This window comes from Cavia porcellus, unplaced genomic scaffold, assembly GCF_034190915.1.
Source record: "Cavia porcellus strain 051 isolate PalLab524CR breed Dunkin Hartley unplaced genomic scaffold, mCavPor4.1 scaffold_3, whole genome shotgun sequence".
NCBI lineage: Eukaryota > Metazoa > Chordata > Mammalia > Rodentia > Caviidae > Cavia > Cavia porcellus.
Window position 1 is genome coordinate 49,291,212 of NW_026947486.1, and position 22,158 is coordinate 49,313,369.

Below are 22,158 nucleotides of genomic sequence, written 5' to 3' on the forward strand. Positions count from 1 at the left end.
TGAATGACACTGACATCAGTTTTTTCAAGTGTTCAGAATTAGGAAACAACTTTAAGAGAACCAAAGCACATTTTCCAAATGAAAATGTTTGTCGAAGGACCCTACTCCATTTTATTAAAGTCCACATATGCCCTTCCTTTAGAATGTAATATGTCTTTCAGTTTTCAGCAGCAGTAACATAAAGAGCTCCTAACAAGAAAATCTACTAAATGCAAAAGAAAACTTTTCCCAGTAGACAGCCACAATACAATAATATTATATTATATTATATTATATTATATTATATTATATTATATCCACTTGTCTTTCTTTTCCACTGGACTATGAGCTTCCTCATTGCAGGCATTACCACTGTTGTGATTTGTAATTACACATCCTTCCAAAGGATCACATAGTCATAGGTGGGGCTTTTTCAGAGGTGGCAAGATCTATAGTGTGTGATCCTGGGGTTGATTCAGTTTGTAAAGCTAGAATCAAGGGTCCAGGATTAAGAGTGTGAGTGCTACACTCCATAAGTATACTGGATAAGACATAAGGAATAGAAAGAGATGTGGTCATCCCTTGTTTCGTTGCTACCTTCTGCTCACCATAAACTTTTCTCTTCTATGATGCCTGTCTACCATGCCACCCTGTCTTGAAGGCAGCTGATCATAAACTGAAACTACTACAAACTGAGCAGAATAAACCTTTCCTACTTTAACTTTGGGTGTCAGGTACTTTGTCTCAATAACAAGGGAAAAGTAACTAAAAAAAACACATTCATTTATGTATTACTAAAGAGTACAATATTCATTTGATTGGATAGGAGCAGAAAGGCAAAGTAATTCTCACAATTTTGTAAAAAGAAAAGGAAGAAAAATATACTTTTAAAAAGACAGCCCTTAAAAATACATGCATAAAGGTAACTATAAGAGATAATGGATATAGTAATTTACTTGAGTATAGTAATCACTTCACCATTTATATCAAGTCATCATGTTGTGAAGTTTTATAAACAAAAAAATTAAAGGTAAATTTAACCAATAAGAAAAATCAAAATTATTTTAAATACATTTTTCAAACAATAAAATATATTTTTGAATTGTTTTGGGGAACAAAATATCACCTGTATTAAGTAATAGTTGGTATTTGGAAAATCTATACATGCTCAACTATAACCAAACAAGCATACTCTAATTTCTATGACCAATGACCATTTGTTTAAATCCTAGTAGTCAGTAATTCTATAGTCCTGGTAAAATATTGATTAATTACCAAGTAACTTTCAAATACCCTACTGTTACATTCCTTTGACAGTCTATTTAGAGGAAACAAATGATCTGTAAATCAGAACAAGAAAGGAATGAAAGCAACCTATTAGCAATATACTTAAGTATGGAATTTTCATAAACCTGCATTACTAACCTCCAGAAAACAAGTGACATCAAAAGAAGATTTTTAAAGGCTACATTTATTGGGTTTTATGTAATAACGCAAAATTCATCTTTTCGAAGCCATTTTGTTTGAGTGCAGATAGGTCATTTTGGTAAAACAGATAACCTTCAATTTGTAAGTATTGTGTTATGAATCTGTTAAAACACATGTGAAAACTCTGAAAAGCAGCTTGTTAGAGCCTTCTCATGCCAAGAACATTCTAAGGTTACTAAAAACCAAATAAAAGCATACTTCCAAAGGAAGCTAACCATAGTAATAACAAAAATGTCAAAATATCACCAAATTGTATTAAATACATCAAAATAATTTACAGATTGGAAAATAATTTCAAAATATTTGGTTCTGAAATATTGTATCCATGAGTAGAAACCTGAAATGTGCCACGCTAATTCTTAGTTTGTTGGTTTATTCTACTTATAAGGATCAGCTTGTTTCCTTACCAATAAAATATTAATAATATAGACTCCATTTATCTCAGATCACAGTTCCAAGAGGAACAACACTACAAATAATAAAACTTTGGCATTAATGAAACAGTATATTATTTATCTTTGTATAGTTAATTATACTCCCAGGTTTATACTCCTTTATATATCCATCTTACAGCTACATGCCAAAACATTTAGTTGAGCAAACTTATCTGAAAGTTTGCATGATTGTACTATAAGCATGTCAAATTTTAAAAACAGGAAAATGACTAGAAATCAGAAAAAATGTATGAGTATTGCAAGGGAAGAAAAATAGTGAAGGATACCTAAGTTATAATGTCCACCAAAATGAAAAGTTAAAAGGAAAAAAAAAGTTTACCAAACAGAAAATGAGAAGAGAGATAATTAGGAAATAAAAATTCAAATGCTTTCCCAAATTATAAATTCCATTATTTTAAAGATAATTTAATGTACACACTAATTGGTTTCATTTATACTACTAGTGTATCTTTGCTCATTGAGAAGAAAGATTTGTATTGTTATGCATGTTTCTATTTGGTAACAATCTTTATGGTTTACGTTTTCTACTCTGATTAATTACTTTGATGAAAATGATACACAGCTTAATAACTTGTTATCTTTTGTTTGATTATGAAATTTGATTTTATTTTCATAAGATAAAAAATTCATCTTGCAGAAAGAACAAATCTCAGCTTGAAATGTTTCCTACTTAATTTTCCATATGAGTTTAATTGTGTAAAATGTACTTTTGAAATACTTTTTAAAAGAATTCTTAAGAGAGACATATACGGAAATTTTTTTCAAAATTAGAAATGTAGAGCTTTATAGGGACTCTGTTTTGTTTTATTTTAAATGTATCATTCAGTTCAATGTAACATTTACATTTCTGGGAAATAAAAGTCTCACTCAATTTATAGATTAAATATTTCACTAACTTTATACTATTATACTCTAAACAGTATCTAATTGTTAAGTGAATCTTCTTTAAAATTTAGAAGACATTGTAGCAATAAAAATATGTACTTTATCTTACAGAAAAGTAAGTAAACCATCAAATTAATATAAATGAATCACACACTACCAATTTTAAGATGGAAATTCTCATTTTGACAATATATAAGAAATTAACTCATGTCAGCCATGTACCAAAGAAGATGACACATATTTTTTTAACCTTGACCTTGTTAGAAACAAGGGACTTGGTTGTTTTTATATTAGGTATCTTTTGTCAGTGATCTGTTACTTAATACTTACCAAATAGGAAATTTTCTTGAAAAATGGAAAACAGCTTAAGATCAGCATAGACATATTAAAGTTGCACATATATTCCAACTTTACTGATCATATGCTAGATATTTTTGGAGTCTGGCAAGAATTTTATTTAATTTTGCTTGTTTTACCTAAAGAAAAGAGATCAAATGACCATGCAAATTTAAAGTAATAATAGTTGAAATGAAATAGATCAGTTGTCCAAATAAGTCAATAAACATAAAATACTATCAGGGCACACACATATTTTATGTTTTATATTTGTACATGCACCATACATAATTTTTTGGCCTGAGGATTAAACTCAGGTCCTCAGGAATGCAAACACATGTCCTATCACTGAATTATACCTCCAAATTGAAAGTTTATATATAAAAAACACTGGTTAAGGAGCATTCCTTATAATCCTACACTATTTTAAAACAATAAACACCAAGAAAACCGCATGGCTGTCAGCATCATACTGCAATCAACAACCATATTCTAGAAACCCTATGCATGAAAAAACTAATATAGTGTCACTGATACGAATTAAATAGCCTGACCATCACAAAAAAGCACATGGTGTCAAGTAGAGACCATGAATCAAATCTCTAAAAATGATTCTAATTCCTTATTCTCTAAAATTTGATACTGTCTTTTACTTGCTGAAATTGATTGTACATGGTAAACAATATTAACATCTAGTACTGTACATTTAGCCTTTTCACTAATTTTTATTTTCTATTAAAATTAAATATCTGACAATCACTCTACATTCACAACTTATATAAACACACATGTACATGTGCATTAGCAGACACGTTTTTTTCTTTCTTCTGTGGCATGGGGAACAGAAGACAAACAATAATAACAAATAATTTTAATGTACTAATGCAAAATTAGGCCATATTCCCTTCTCTCTTTTATAGTTCATATAATCCTTTCATGAACTAATGACAGAAGTACTACTATGCTTCTTGATCTACAAGATCTACAGTTAAATCTCTATAAATGGTTTTCACAGAAGTTTATATTTGATTATACATAGAGTTTAAATGTTATTAATAGTAAATAGAACATGTAAGCAAAAATGAAATACTTCTCTTTTTGTGAACCTACATTGTTGCAGCACAGTAAATATATGCAAAGATAATCACATAAAATATTGAAAAGGAAAATCTTGGACAAATCCAACTTAAATGCCCTTGGTTGGCTCTATGTGATTTAAATACAGTTATGAATAAGGTTATAAGAAAAAAAACGACTGATTTTATCCACAACTAAAGAAGAAAAAAATGGTACTTGCACTCTCTCCTTACTTTCCATTTCTCTAGGTTTATACAAAATATATATGGCTAACCTAACAGGAGGTACATTGTAACATAAATCTTGATCCGACCACTTGCTAGTTTTATCATCTAGTATAAATCACAAATCTCTCCCAATCTTAGTAGAACATTCAATACAAATAAAAGCATTGCACAGTTGATGCTCATTTCATATTAAAAAGAGTAGGATATAATCCTATAAAGTAATTACAGAAATCAGAACCATAAAATTAAAGCATTAATGAAGTTGCCTACATTACTCAAACTATAACTAAAATGTTTAAGAATAGCCTTTCATAAAAGTAGATATTGCAAAATGAGATTTTAGTATATAGGCCTTTCATAGAATGATCTAAGAGCTTAGAAGTCTTTAAAAGTAAGTAAAAATTTCTCAGTAACTTAGTTTTAATCTTTTCTGAAAAATACATTTTAAATTATTTTATGCTATACTTATAGTTCAATATATCCATGTTAGATTTCATTGTACTTCAAAGTTTAAGATAATTTTACTTATATTAATTGAAAGGATTCTGTGTTTATAAAATCCCACTGCTCTTATACTGGTGAGCACAATTTTAATCCATTATACTTATAATGGGTTAATCTTAGGAATGTGAATATGATTTCAATAAGGCTGTTTATTGAAAATTTTCATACACAAAAATTTCTGACAGGAAAATATGTCTTATGCTTTCAATTGCAGGTGATTTGTTAATAATTGTATTTACTAATTAGCAACTTAACTGAATAAGTTACTTTAACTAGTAGAAACTTTTCACTTTCTCATTAGTATCTTTTCTAATATGATAAAAATGATGCTTTATAAGTTAACTTGGGTACTTACAAGCCAGGAATCTGCTTGACCCTCGTCCATTGGTTCATCAACCATTTTAAGAACATTTACCTGAAAAAAAGAGTTCAAAAGTTGAAGTTCAGGAGTATTAAGACATGAGTAATAAATAACAAAAATATCCTCAGGCATTTCCTTTTACAATCTAACTAGGTCAAAATTACTGAAAAACAAGAGACATACAAAAAATACTTAGAAAATGAAAACTAATAATACAGTTCTCAGACTGTCAGTGAATATTCATGACTTTTTCAAAACTTTATCTCTCTTTTTATGTTGCTCAATTTAAATTTCATGAGATAATACATAAAACAATAAATTACTGGAGATACCCATTTGCTCAAGGAAACAAAATCATTTAAACATACAAAGCACCAAGACATTTATACTTTATCTCCAATCAACAGTTAAAGAAAAAGTAATATTAAGGATATAGATTTAGGTTCTCCAAATTATAACCCATGGATCAAATCTGGCCTGCCATCTCTCTGGACACAAAATATTACTGGATATGCTCATTATTATCTTTGGTTTCTTTCACACTATAATAGCTGAATTGAGCAACCATGACAGAGATTCTCTGTCTGCAAAGCTTAAAATACTTATTTTTGGTTACTTACACAAAAAGTCTTCAAATCAATGATCTAAGTCATTTAAGAAGCATATAGTAGCAAAGTGGTCTTTACAAAAAAGAATTTTATCATAGACCATATATAAGAATCCATAGTGGGAAAGCATATAAATTAACTAAAGCTATTGATAAAACCCAGAGTAAGGAATAAGTCTACTAGGTCTAACACTTATTTATAAACTAAAAATGATAGGTAGGTTCAAAATGAAACTACCTACAGATTCTATAAACTAAACAGTACCTAATAGAGGTGAGCACGCCATTTGAAAAAAATGCTGACAAGTTTCCTAAATTTATTTCCTACCTGTATACCCTAAATTTGACCTGAGGAAAGACTGAAAACTCTATAGTATGCATAAACAAAATTTCCCAGTGAAATCTGACACTATGGACATCGAATCAGAAAAAGATAAAATTTTGAGGTGATATACGTAGGAGAACTAGGTTTTCTAAGTTTGAACTTTCTCTTTTGTTGACTCTCAGCATTACTTAACACAATAAACAAATCAAGACAAAATCTACCTGTCTGATCAGAAGAAGGACAAAAATAAGACTCTCATGATTAAAAAAATAAATAAATAAAAAGGTGTGGAGATAATAACAGTTACATTTTTTCACCTTAAATTTTATTTCAAGGCAGCCCCAGTAGTACACAACTATGTGAAAGCAAGAAAGAATAAGTCTTTGAGAGGTGAGACACTTCTCCCTCAAAAAATAACAAAACAAAAACAGAAAAAAGTCCCATTGGAAATAGGTAATTTGAAGGAAACCACAGGACACATGTGAGAAAGAGACCTTCTAATTCCTAGTATGAAGTGATACAAGTTTTCATCTCAACAGCAAATGAATATATATGGAATTTAACTAAAAAATACAACAAAGACTTTGAGATATCAAATATAGTTTCCACCACCGCTCAAGTCAGACTATCTACTTTAATAACAAGTGTACAAAGCAGAAAATACTTTGAAAACTGAATAAATGATACACCAGTTATACAAACAGGAAGATAACTTGGGAGCCTTAATCAAACAAGACAGACTACTTACTAAGAGAAATAAAAAAATTCAATGGCATCAATACCAAGATTACTCAAATAATTCAACTGAATGTCAAGAACTTTGAAACAGCTACCATAACTATGTTTTTTGAATAAAAATAAACACACATAAATAGAATAAAACACTTTCAAAAACTAAATGGAGACTATAAAGCAAATCAATTAAATCTAGAACTAAAAATTATAATAAATAAAGTTTTCAAAAGTGCTGTATAGGCTCAGTAAAAGAATACACATTGGAGAAGAAGTAGTAAACTTCACAACAGAACAATAAAAATCATCTACCATGGGGGCTGGGGATTTAGCTCAGCGGCATAAGCACCTGCCTTGCAAGCAGGCAGTCGTGAGTTCGATGCCCGGTACCAATAAAAAGGAAAAAGACATAAATAAATAAATAAATAAATAAAATTTTAAAAAAACACTATTAAAAAATCATCTACCATGAAAAGAGTGAAAACAATTGAAAACAAACTATTATAAAATCCAGGAATCTGATATACAGTCATAAAAGAGGTGATCAAAATATCTGGTAAATATTGTCTTTATGTTTGATGCTACAGTATATGAAGTTATACTCAAATATCTCAAGGAAAGAGACACTAAAGTAACTACTGTTGTGTTGGGTTATCTTGTGGTGAAACACTATGTTTCTTAAATTGTTCTGTTCTGACCTGTACTGTTGTGTTATGTCCTCTTTTATCTCAATCTCTTTTTATTATTATTTATTTTTTATTTTTTAATTAAGGGAAAATCTAATTTAAAAATAGCAGGATATATTATAGTAACCCACTTTGATTTCCTATTAAATTTATTTGAAACCCTGTATTGCTCTCATCAAATTGTTTTGACTGATTTTATTCTACTCTGTTTTGCTTGATAGTATCAAGTTGGAGAGTATAGGCAACTACTTTGAAGACAATAAGATTCACTATGATGCCCATTCTGGTTTGACTATTACCTTCTTTTGAAGTCCTGTATTGTCTCCAATGTTTAGGTTTTATTGGTTTTGTTTTGTACTGTTTTGTTCAATTTTATTATAACTGATCATATAGGCAATTCTTTTTAAGATAGCAAGAGGCATTATGGCAACCATTGTTGATCACCTTGTATTCTGTTTTTACATCATGTACTATGTCCATCCTTTTGATTTGACTGACTCTGTTTTGTTATGTCACATTTGGTTTTATTCTCTTCAGAAAAAAAGTAGTAAGAACTGTGGGAGTAATAAAACTCAATATGCGTAAATTTTGTTGTAAAAAAGAGAGGAAAAAAGTGTTCTAAATGATACAACTGCGAGTGTGTTTAGGTGTGTTAGTATATATGACTATATTACTGAGTTTTTGTTGCATCATTGAACAGAACTGTTTGCAGACTCACTGTTTGGATGTACACTTTATATGCTTTAATTTTGTAACTTGAACAACTATTTCTAAGATGACAATATGTAATCTATTAACTAGTGATTTCCTATTTTTTTTGAAATTCTGTATTACTTATACCCGTTTTCTGTTTCTTTTTTCTTTTTCTCCTTAAATGAAATTTGTAAAAATCTGGTAAATACTTGTATTTTTAAATTTCTTACATTCAGTAACATGGTTGAACCTCAAATACATTAATATAAATTAAAGAAGCTAGATTATTTAAGATTACATAATGGTTTGTTCCACTTACAAACATTCGGAAATAGGCAAAAGTAGAAAGCTTAAGAAAAGACTAGTGGGTCCTTCTTCCTGGTAAGCAACCTATGGCACAAATGAGCAGTGGACATGCCAGGAAGAAAACAAGTCAGCCATGTTGGAACTTGGGGGGGATAGAGCAAGAAAGCTAAGAGCCCTCCTTCCTGGTAAGCAAATGGCAGCGTGAGAGAGCAGTGGGTAGCCAGGCAGATTACAAGTCAGCATCTCCCATGAGCTGCTGAGTGCACGGGCTGAGAACCAAACGCCCCACCCTCCAAAGGATTAGCAACTGAATGGTGTGGAAGACAGCCAGAGTTGATAGCAACTAAGGCACATAAAGCAACTAAATGCTTGTATGTTGGGTTGATTGTGCTGACCTGGGGACAGAGGACAGAGCATCTCTTGGGAGGTTGACAGTATGCAATATATCAAATATGGGGGATTTTTTTCTAGGAAAATCCAGGAAAATATTGTTTTCACTGTTTTTGCTTTGTTCTGATTAATTGTTTTGCTGTATTCAATATTCTCTTTTGATACATTTTATCATGTTCTGTTTTTTGTTTGACTTGGCTATACCTGATTAAACGCCTAACTATTGTGAAGAAAACAAGATACACTATGATAACACTGTTATCCAGGTATCCTGCTCTGAAATTCTGTACCAATTTCACTGCATTGTCTCAATTGGCTTTGTTATGTCTTGTTTTGTTGTATTTTACTATCTTCAAAATAAAAAAGAAGAGATTAGTGGTTGACTGGGACTATTGTACCCTATCGGAATTGTTGGGAGGGCTAAGGAAACAATTACATTTTTTCTAAATTGTAGTAGTTTTACACAACACTATTCATTTGTCTAGACTCAGAACCATACATGAAGAAGAACAAATTTTATTTTATGGGATTTTTAAACCAATTTTATAAAAATAGAAAATTATCCAATATTTTCAAATCAATGAATATCTGTCTTCTAAAAAATAGCAATGAAGCCAAATAGATATCAATGGTGTTTAGTTTGCTAAAACAATCAAATTGATCTGTCTGCAGCACATCTCATGTGACCACTCTCCTACTTGAATATTTGATTCTGTGATATTGCACTCATTTTATTTTATTACAATTTATCTCACTATTCTTTTTCCACATTCATAAAATACTAACTCCTCAGAAAAAGCATTAGAATCACCTTCTAATCTCACTCCATATTCTTTCCACAGAAACTAATTTACTAATGCAACTCGTATTTACTCAGAGTTTACATTTCTAAGCTCCTGATCCATATATACAACTGCCTAAATGACATTTCCAATTGTTTAATTTCACATGTGTCTCAAAAATAACAAATTCAAAACAGAGTTAGTGGCACTTTTCAAATCTGCTCTTCCTCCAGAGTTACTCATTTCAATAAATTACACTAGTATCTTATCATGTTACCTCAAAAGAAAAAAGTAAGACTGTATAGATTAAGAAACACTATGACTAATCCATCATTAACACACAACATCTAGCCAACAGTCCAGAAAACACGAAAAAATCCTGTCTTGTAAATAAAATTGAATGTAAAATAAAATTTTACATTACTTGCAGGATTATTCGTAGAAAAAAGGTTATATAAAGAAAACTATTCTCCATAGAAAAAGAAAATTTTGCTTTCCTCTATAACCTAGTGACTTATTATAACCTATTTATTTTTTTATTTTAAAGAGAATAAAAACAATCAAAATGAAACAGAATAAAGTCGATCAAAACAAACCAGTGTAAGTGACACAGGACTTCAAAGCAATATGAAATCAACAGTGGTTACCATAATGCCTCTCCTTATCTTCAAAATAGCAGCAGATACCTTCAGTCATAGTAAAATCAAACAGAACAGAACCAATAAAAACAAAACAATGAATGTGATAAGACTTCAAAACAAAACAATAGTAAATGCAAAATGGCTACCATAATATAGCTTGCTATCTTTGAAATAGATGCCCATGCCATCCGATATAACAAAATCAAACAAAAAAAAAAATAGAGTAAAACCCAAACCAACAAAACAATGAAAATTATACATGACTTTGAAACAAAGTAATAGGGAATTAACAGTGGCTACCACCTTCAGAAGGAGATCCCCCATAGATGCCATACTATCATGATCCTCTGAATAGATGATAAGACCACTGACCCTTGACCTGAAATGACAGTGAAACACCAAACACCACAAGCATCAAACTGCATTTCACCTCCATAGCTAACATTCCAGCCTGTGATTCTCCAGATTAGCTGGTCACTTATGGGATGTTTCTCAGTCCTCGCGTCAGAAAGGGCTGAGATCTGGCTGTTTTTCCAGTAGCCCACACATGATTCTGATTCACAGGGAGGGCTTGCTTCTTGGTGACTTCTTCTCTTCCCATGCAGTTAATGAATGATGCTAACTCATGGGGAAAAGCTAGGGCCTGACTGTGCCCTGGCAGCAGTGGTCCACACATGGTGCTGATTTTCAGGGAGGGCTTGCTTCTTGGTGATTTCTTGCTCTCTTCCCACGGAGTCTGTGAGTGGTGCTAACTCATGGGAAAAGGTTGAGACCCACACATGGCACTGATTGGCAGGGTGAGCTTGCTTCTTGGTGACTTCTTGTTATCTCCTCCCACAGTTCACAAATGACACTGACTCACAAGAAAAGGCTGGGGTCTGGCTGTCTCATCAACAATGGTGGCCCACAGATGGCACTGGTTCGCAGGGAGGGTTTGCTCCTTGGTAACTTATTCTCTTCCTCCACATTTCACAAATGACCTATATCCTATTCATAATATCTTATGAGTAATTTATCACTAAATTGTGAATGCGAATGAACTAGAAAAGAAATTAATTTGAGTCAGTCACAAAGATCACTGTAGCCTGGAAATCATCCTGCTGTTTCTTTTGCTCTCAAGGTACCAGTTTATAAGTATGTGAAAATTCATTTCTCTAGAGCACCACATTATTCACTTAATTTCCCTAAAACAAATAATTGTCACTCATAAGAAGACAAAAATATTTATAGAATTCTACAGGATAATAAGCTTTTCTTTTAAAGATAAAAAATTTAAATTTGAAAAAAATATTTATATTCACAAAAATTAAGCATTAAATGATGATATTTTCTAGTTTCTGGAAAGCTGACTGATAATTATAAGCTACTTTAAAAGTGTACACTCTAAAACACAAGTGAACAGACTCTCAACAGAGACTACTGAAGAATATTATAGAATTATTCTCATTTCATCAGGAAAGAATTAAATCACTTTGAAGTATTTTTGGACCCACTGAAATGCAAAATTGAGTTGTTATGTACTCACCTGAACACAGAAAATCAAAAATATTACTTTAAATATATAATTTCCTACTACTAATCACACACACACACACACACACACACACACACACACACACACACAAACTCATCAAAAGATTACAATGAGAAACAAAAACAAGTTCTTCTTTCAGTTGCTTAGAATTAGAGGTATCATGTAAAATTAGAATATAATTTCTAATAGTTTCAAAAATCTTACTACTATCTGGCCATGACTCTATAATACATATATACACATATTCCTCAGAGTTACACAGAAGCATAAGAAAAGAAAATCCACAGTATGGTGGTAAAAAGAATACTGATGAGTAGAGAGATATATAAATAAGGAAGAACTTAGTAGAAAAGAAGAGTAAATGAATAAAGGTTCAAAAAGATGGATTAGAGATCAGTAGCAAAAGATCATCTTTTCTAGAACTTAAAATCAAGATACCTAGAAAACACCTTTGCAAAGAGAAAAAAAAATAGATATTCAAGAATCAGGAAAAATTGATAGGAAAATAGAAACTACAGAGATGCTTGAGAAATAGAACATAATATGGAGAAAAGAATAATACAATCTGAAAAGTTGATCCTAGCTACTGGGGAAAGAGTACTATTTCCACTGAGACAAGGTAAGCACAGAAAAGGTTGGGAGCTATAGGCAGCTACAACAATCTAGGATGGCTCCAGGAATATGAAGCAAACTGAGCTATTGTAAACTAAACTACAAAAACAGTATGGCACTTTATTCTAAAAGTGACTTCTTCCACATGACAGTATAGAGATTGAAAAAAAATTCAGTGCAGAGTCTTTCATATTTGAAAAGGTTTAATGAGGAGCCAATTCGGAATGGGCTAAGGTTTGACATGGAACCATAAAACAACTACAGATCAACTATATTTCAGAGTTCCTAGTGTCACACTACCACACCGACTCAGTGGCAGATAGTCAAAAGAGATAGTTACAGAGAGGACAAGGGACGGATACTTACCACCCTGAGAAATTTAAGCACAGGCTGCAAAGGACATGGGAGTGTCCCCTATGTGGAGAAACCCAGACAAATCATGCATTAGTTTCAGAGATTGGTGGATGTGAAAGTGCTGGCATTAAGTCCAGAGGTCTGTTTCAAACCCTGCCCAACTGCTTACATCCAGCACAGAACCCAGTGATCTGTTTGCTTTTCCAAATACCAATTTGACTACTATGGACTTTGATAATACCCACAGTCTAGAGTACAGAGAGGAGCCTCTGGAGCAGGGGTAGCAATTCAGAAACACACAGGTCATAAATTCTGGCAGATAAAGTGAGAATTTGGGACCCACAAAGAAACAGAAACTGGGAGCTAACAGAGGGACAACAGCCCTTGGGTGGAAACCATGAACCAAACTCACATGTGGGAGACAGGGTAGAATTCAGGAATCATACACCAAAGTGTGAATGTACAAATAATTGGACTTAACAGTAACTCACTACCCTACCCCATACCTGATGAATTCTCACATTCCTTTTCTTTTTCAAGTTCTTTTCTTTTTATCGTTCTTTCATTTACCACCCCTCCATATTTACTCATATAACCATTAAGCCTTATTAATTTTTAGGTATTAAGCATTACCAGAATAAGCATTAAACTCTACTAATTTAGATATTTAGTTAACATAACATTAGGCTTAAAAAATCCATCCCTTACTTTTCTCTTTTAAATTTGTACATTAGCATAATAGCAGCTGCATTTGGAGGACAGATGAAGCAATTTTTGTATTTACACACTTGGAAAAATGAACAACAAGCTGTGCCCCCATGTGCAAAAATGTCAAACCAAGATTTTTACATATATTGATGTTCTTTCTACCAGGTTTTGCATATGTTTACCTGAACATCATGGGAGACAAAATACTCCTGCACTATTCTTCTGCTATGTAACCATGTACTTAATGGAATGTAGGTATATTTTGATTTTTTTGGGAGAAGTAGCCGGATTCAATACAATGACATGCAAAAAACTAGATTTCCAAATGTTAAAGGTCAATAGCGAATCATCAGATCACTCATGGTGAAAGATGAAGATGATAATGACTTTGACACTGGCTATGAAAGCCATAGTTTCTGTGAAAGTGAAATGAAACAAAAATAGACTGATACAGATGCAGGGATTGCACCTTCTTGATTTATATGATGAAAAAAAAACAGCAATGTGAAAATATAGTTGACTAGTCTAAATGATATAAAATGGTCAAGCAAACAAATGAAACAACCCAATATTAGAAATAAGCCCAAAAATACAGTGAGGATCTTGATGGGGGGGGGTGTCTTACACAGAATGCCGGAACTGTCATTCACTGCTGGAAATTGTAACAGACAAAACGTACAAGATGTGAAATATACAAATGCTAAACTATAAGCAAAATGTTCTGTATGCACCAGCAGCCATACTCAAAAATGTATTTATTATGACACCTCATTTGCTAAACCAAAGGCATTCACAGGTCTGCTGCATTTAGTGGGCCTTTTTTATGGTCATTCAGGAATGTAAATGAATTATGGAAATGCAATGGGTGTGGGCTTGAGTTTTGTAGAATAATGACATTGAGGACATCTGGCTTCCTCCAACATTTCCTGACATTTGATGACAAAACCTCCAAGAAAGAAAAAGAACTGATAATCTGGCAGCCACCCACTCACTGTTAAGAGATTTGTGGGTAACCATCAAGCAATTTAGGCACCATCTGGACACATGATTCTTGATGAACATTTTGCAGTATTTCATGGTTGTTATAGCTTCAGGCATTTTAGTCTCAAAAAGTCTTGAAAAATTAGTCATAAAATCATATTCCCTTGAAAATGCAAAGACATATGCTTTGAAATTGGAAATTTACCCTGGAACTCAGCCAGCAGGTCATTATTCAAGGAGTATTAAACCAAATGATGTTATAAACAGACTTGTTGCTCCCATTTCTCAAATTAATGGAATTGTGACATTCTACAATTGGCTTACCAGTTCCCAATTGATGTTACATTTGCTAACAGACCTAATAATTCAGCATAGAAAATGTATGCAAGAACAAGGCAGAAATTCTAAATCAAGCACTGCAGCTTCAAAACAGAGAATTGAATAGTATAATCTTTGAATTTCAGAAATATGTAACATTGGCCTCATATATGGTAAAGAAAAAGAACTATTATTGCTGATGTAAACTTTGCACTGATGGAAATATTCATAGGGAAACTTGAGATGGTAAATTTCTAAAACAAACCCAAAGGTGGAGTAGACATTGCTGATGAGTTATGCAGCAAATATGACTTCACTTGAAACACACATTATTGACCAATGGTTGTACTTTACTCAATCCTAAACATATGTGGTATAGATAGTCTGATAGTTTGCATAAAAAATAACAAGTGCAAAACATCATGGAAAAATCTTAGAAGATTGGGACTAGAACTCATGAGAAATAACTTACAGAAGAGGAAAAACAGAATGTTTCTGTGATGGAACTATACAAAAAAAATATGGAGCACACTATTGAGCTGACAGGTGAACAGGCAGGTGCAGCATCATAAAGACCTACTAGGACAACAGTAAAACAAAAAAAGATGTCAACTGTGTCCTAGAGGAAAGGACCTAACCAAGTCATTTCTGCACAGTGCACAGGAAATTCAATGAATTACAGTCTTTTTAATAAATGGTACAAGAGGGCTGGGAATTTAGCTCAGTGGCTCAAGTGCTTGCCTGGTAAGTGCAAGGTCATGTGTTCAATCCCCAGTATAAAAAAATTAAATAAATAAATTGGTTAATTAATTAATTACATAAATAAATGGTACAAGAGAAATTGGAAACTCATATTGAAAAAAAGTAGAATTTAGCCTATATTCTTCAAGCCACATACAAAAATTAACTGAAAATTGATCTAAGCACTCAAGGCATGCAACTAAGCCAAATTCTAAAACAAATCATACAAGAAAAAATTTTTTAAACCTAGACTTAAACAGAGATTTCATAGATACAACATCAAAAGCAACTTTCATGGAAGGAAAAACTGTTAAATTGGACTTTATTAAAATTAAAAACCTTTATCCTTTGCTAAGGGAATGAGAATATCAATGCGCAAAATAGGAAAAAATGCAATCAATGGCAAATAAAAGACATTTAGCCAAAACTCTTCAAAGTTAATAATATTAAAACAATGTAACTTTTTTTTTAAAAAATCAAGGAAAAATTTGAAAACTAACCAGAGAAACATGCATGAGCAAACAAGTATATAAAAATGCTTACTAATATTTTTCATTAGGGAAATGTAACTTAGAAATCACTTGAATAACTAAACTTTCATGATTTTATTTAAGCACTAAGCACTGACAAGAACTCAGAACTCATAAAGTAATTATGAGTGAAACTCATAAAGCACATTTCTCATAAGTATTGTTGTAAGCTATGAAAAATAACTATTTCATTTGCTATAGCCTAAGTGACGCTTTGACTGATTTGTAATGCGTCAACTTTGCTAAACCTTGTTAACCTGTAACTGAACCCTTGTGGTTAAAATTTCCCAGGAATGTTTGTACAACCCTCAACAGGAGATAACTTCAAAACTTTACCCAGAGTTGTAAATAACCTCAAAACTTCCCAAGTTGTAAATAACCTCGAAACATCCCCATAGAGCTGTTTTTCCTTGTGGTCTCAGCTGTATATCTATTACCTGATGACCCTCAAGATAAAAGATAACAAAGCAAATTGCTGTGATTTTAGGCTTTAAATACCCCAAACCCTCCCAGTCAGCGCTAGTCTCCTAGTTGCTTATAGGGACTACGTTGCTGGCCAGCTAAAATAAACGCACCATTTTTTTTTCCCTTAAGTTCTCTGCTGTCTTTTTGATTTTTGGACCCAATTTGGATTGATTTTGGCATATGGGCTACCTCATTTGGGGGCTCGTCCGGGATGGCATAACAGCCCACTGATGCAAATTCCTGAGGACTGATAAGTAAAAAGTAAATACTGAAGGCTCCCCGTTTGGTTTGGAAGTGGTACCACAAAATCTTGGTTTAGGAAGGGATGCCCTCACCTGGGAGGTCAGATCTATGTTGGGAATCCTGCATCGTTTGCTTTGGAGTCTTTTGGCTCATTTGGATCCTGGACCCCAGCAGGGCTGCACTCCACTTTGATATTAGAATTTGAAGGGAAGCTTCCAACCTAAAATTTACTTTTTTCCTGCCAGAGCCTGAGAAAAACTGTTTTAAATTTTTGCCAGTACTGGTGATTTTATGTTTGTGTTTTATGTTTGCGTTTTGTGCAGTTCTGTCTCATCTCTTGCCTCTTTGTCCTAACCTTTCCTTTCCAGGACACCTCCGGAGAGATTATATGTCTTCTTGGACCCACTGCCAACCGTTTGGTCACCCTGAGGGTGCCGACAGGGCAGTGCCCAGACCAAACAAAGAAGATCCTGATCATTGTGGTCTTTCTTTGTAATTTTGCACTTTTCTGTAGTTGCTAAACTTTTCTATTGATTTCCTCTTCTCAAAGGGAACTACAGCAGGCAGAAATGGGACAGACTAATACTAAAAAAGCCTCCCTCTCCCCAACTCCCCTTGGCCTTGTCTTAGATCACTTTAAAGAATTTAAAAGATATGCCAGAGAATATGGGGAGCCTCTTTTCAAGGGAAGATTAATGATTTTTGCCTCCCAGAAGTGGCTGACAGGTACACAGGGCATGTGGCTGCCGAAAGGGTCATTTGATATGGGGATAGCACAGTCAGTCTATAATTATGTTCTTGGGCCCCCTTCTCAACCGGATCAGATTGTTTACATTCAGATTTGGATAGACCTCATCTATGATGACCCACCATGGATCCTTCACACAGTAAAGATGGAGATGACGGTGGCTGCTTTGAAAGCGAAGCCAAAGTCCCTTGCACCTGACCACCTGCCCTCCACGCCACCAGTTCCACTTTCAGCTGAAGACACCCATAGAAGACCTCCTCTTTCCTCCCCCCATCCTGCTACCCGAGACCCTTCTCCTGCACCCCAGGACAGTCCTTCCCACCTTCCTAGCCCTATTCATACCTGCAGTAGACCTCTCCCACCTTCTCCTGACAGCACCATGGCACCAGCACCCCTCTGCTCTCTCTGAGAAATTCCAAACCCCAGAGATCCTGGAGAATCAATCTTTGTATACACCCCTTTTGCCACCTCTGATCTCTATAACTGGAAGAGTCAAAACCCCCCTTTCTCCAAAGACCCTGAAAATCTAATCAGTTTAGTCTAGTCTATTTTCTCTACCCATAGTCCCACTTGGGATGATTGTCAGCAGATTCTGAGAGTTCTCTTCACTTCTGAGGATCACACTCCTATCTGCATCTTGGGACAAAAAGAGGTCCCAACAGATGACCCCCAAGAAGTGGAGCTTGTCTTCCCCTTGTCCCGCCCTGATTGGGATCCCAATACATCTGGAAGTAAGGAAGCTCTATCCAAATATTGCCAGCTATTCCTAGCTGCACTCTGTGAGCCACTAAGAAGCCCACAGATTTGTCCAAGGTACCAGAGGTAAGGTAATTGGCTGACGATCCCCCATCAGCATTCCTAAAGCACCTCCTAGAGGCTTAGAGATTATTCACTCCAATTGACCCCAACACATGCAAAAATGCAAGAGCTATTAATATAGCACTTGTGTCCCAATCAGCTCCTGATGTTAGAAAGAAATTACAAAACTTGGTGGGATTTGAAGGGAGGCCCTTGAGCCAGCTGGTAGAAATAGCTCATAAGGTGTTTGATAACAGGGAGAGCTGGCAGACCTCACTAGGAGAGAACAATAAAAAGATGACCAAGGTATTGGAATTATTATGTAAAAGAGAAACTAAACAACTGCAAGGAGGAAAGCAGAAAGAGACAAGTAGGCCCACTTGAGAAAAATCAGTGTGCCTACTGTAAAGAACTTGGACACTGGTGAAAGGACTGCCCCAAATTAAAGGCGAAAAGGGAAAAGGATGCCAAGGCTTTGTTAAGTCAGCAGTGAGGGTGTCAGGATGCAGAACCCACCCCTGAGCCCCAGATAACTCTGCAAGTGGGGGGAAAACCAGTAAATTTATTGGTGGACATGAGGCCACGTATTCTGTTCTAACTCAGCCATTGGGGACTCTAATAACAATGTGAATGTGGTCAGCATCACCGGAAGATGAAAGTCATACCCGAAGGTAATGGTCCAGTTGACTCGCCCTGAGCAAAAGACCACTATGCATGAATTTCTGTGGGACCTGGAATGCCCTGATACACTGCTAGGAAGAGACTTTCTCCATAAGTTAAAGAGCCAATTGAGTTTTCAGACAGAAGCCCCACAACTGACTCTGGGGATAACTCCCAAGGAACAAATCAAGGTGTTTGCCTTCCTACCTGAAGGAGAAAATCATCTCTGGCTGGGAGATGACCCCATGCCAGGAACTAACAGAGACCTCTTGCTCGCTTGGCAAATGGGGATACCAGGGGTCTGGGCTGAAAACCCCTCAGACCTGGCTGTAAAACAAGTTCCTCTAGTGATAGAGTTGTTGTCCCAGGTATCCGCCATCCACCTTAGGCAATATCCAGTAAGTTTGCAGGCCCACAAGGGATTGCCAAACATATTGCTAGATTAAAAGATAGTACGATCTTTGTGCCTTGCATTTCTCCCTGGAATACATGGCTACTCCCAGTCCAGAAGCCGGATCTACAGGAAGTCAACAGGCGAGTGGTTACCCTGCATCCTACAGTTCCTGATCCCTACACCCTGCTGAGCTGTCTGTGCCCAGAACACATCTGGTACTCAGTCTTGGACCTAAAAGATGCCTTCTTCACCCTCCCAGTGGACCCGGTAAGTCAACCCGGTTTTGCTTTTGAATGGACTGATCCAGGGATTAGAGTAACTGAACAATTGACTTGGACATGTTTACCACAAGGCTATAAGAATGTTCCCAATTTATTTGATGAAGCCTTGGCTAGAGTTTTAATGAGGTACCAGGAAGACCATCCAGAGGTCACACTTTTGCAGCATGTTGATGACTTATTAGTGGCTGCCAAAACCTTTGAAGATTGCAAGGCAGTAACCGAGGATTTATGAATAACTTTAAATGATTTGGGATATAAGGTGTCAGCAAAGAAGGCACAAATATGCCAACAGATAGTGACTTATCTGGGGTATCAATTGCAAGGAGTAAAGATGACCCTCTCAAATAAAAGGGTCCAAGTCATTATGCAAACACCGGCCACAAGGACCAAGAAGCAAGTCCATGAGTTTCTTGGTGCAGTTGGATATTGTAGGCTTTGGATATTAGACTTTGCTGAAATAGCTCAGCCACTGTATGACTCTTTAAAAGGGCAGATGCAGGGCACACTGGAATGGACAGACATGTAAGAGACAGCCTTTTGACGATTAAGACAGACTGTGGCAGATGCTCCTGCACTGAGACTCCCTAACATAAACAAGCCATTTTTCCTGTATGTGGATGAATTGAGAGGGATTTCAAAGGGAGTAATAACCCAGGAGGTAGGACCTTGGCAGAGGCCGATAGCCTATCTCTCTAAAAGGTTGGACACGGTGGCTGCCAGCTGGCCACCCTGCCTGAGGATCATTGCTGCAGTAGCTATGCTGATAAAAGAGGCTAAGAAGCTCACTTTTGGCCAGAAGGTCACAGTGATACCCTCTCACTCATTTCAGGCCCTCATTCGGGCCCCTCCAGATTGATGGTTATTGAATGTAAGAATAATGCATTACCAAGCATTGCTTTTAGATCCTGACTCTATTGTCTTCAGGTCTTCAACAGCTCTGAATCCAATGAAGATCTGTCAGCCCTGTACCATGAATGCTCCACCTTGATTGACAGCTCTGATCTGACCTGACTGACTTACCTCTGGAAGGAGCCCCATCATTCTTCTCAGACAGTAGCAGCTCCATGCACCAAGGTAAAAGAGTTGCAGGGGCAGCTGTGACTTCCAAGACCCAAGTTTTATGGCCACAGAGATTGGACTCTGGTACTTCTGCTCAGTGAGCTGAACTCATTGCCTTGACGGAGGCCCTAAAACTGGCTGAAGGTAAGCAAATTAACATTTATACTGATAATAGATATGCCTTCGCTACTGTTCATGTACATGGAGCAATCTATTAAGAAAGAGGACTACTGATGTCAGCAGGGGATAAAATAAAAAATGCCCCCCAAATATTGGGCCTGCTGGCTGCAATATGGTTACCTAAGAAAGTGACTATAATGCATTGCAAGGCCCCATAACCATCTCCAGAAAGGAGATGACCCCATAACCAGAGGAAACAATTTGGCTGATATGGCAGCCAAGGAGGTTGCCATAAAACCAGTGGAGTCTGAAGGAGAAATAACAGAAGCCACCTCTACACTCTTATTGATGCCTCCAACGTTATCAAAACCAGTGTATACTCAAAAGGACCTCCATCTGGGCACCCAGCTTCAGGCAAGACCTGACATTCCAGAAGGCTGGTATCAGCTATCAGATAAGAGAATCTTGCTGCCTCAGGTCCTTGGATGAGAGCTTATTCATCAAGCTCTTCAGTCCACTCATTTGGGAGGATCAAAACTAGCTGAACTTTTCTGAGACCGATTCTTTATACCTCAATCGTCTAAGCTGACAGCAGCTGCCGGTGCCAGATGTCCTCAGTGTCAATTGGTTAACTCAAAAAGGCAACATCACATGGAAACAGCTCATTTTTGGGGAACTTCCCCAGAACACTGAGTGTGACTGTACTCCCTGGACAAGGAGATTGGGTTATCTATGATGAAATAACCCAACAAGAATTGAGAAGAAGCTCCAGAAATCAAAATCAGGTCACCATTGATCTTTGTGTTCTCTTTGGGCAAATGTATGAAAAGTATGCGAGCTTTGATTATTGTAAAGATGTAAAAAAAAAAAAAAAAAAGAAAACCTGCATGCTTTGGGACCAACTCAAGAACTGAGTTGATGAAATGTCGCTATACATATGCCCTAAGAGTCAACCTGACCCTGCATATAGTTCCTACTAAACTTCTGATCCTGAGCAGTAGTATTGTTATTTGTGGTCCTGTTTCACCTGTTGGCTGGACAGATACTACACCTCTGAACAATATCTCACCCTGAGATACTAGAGGGATCTAATAATGGTGAAAGCTCCACAAACTGTGTCCCCGTTCATCTGACTTTC

The 22,158-nt window shown here is 35.3% G+C and overlaps 1 protein-coding gene across 1 annotated transcript in view; it reads right to left on the reverse strand.

The window, feature by feature from the left end:
- Positions 1–22,158, reverse strand: part of Rps6ka6 (ribosomal protein S6 kinase A6) — a 324,661-nt gene that overhangs the window by 191,919 nt on the left and 110,584 nt on the right. Inside the window, 1 exon segment of the mRNA XM_063245567.1 lies at positions 5,307–5,366. Coding sequence (XP_063101637.1) covers positions 5,307–5,366 — 60 coding nt within the window.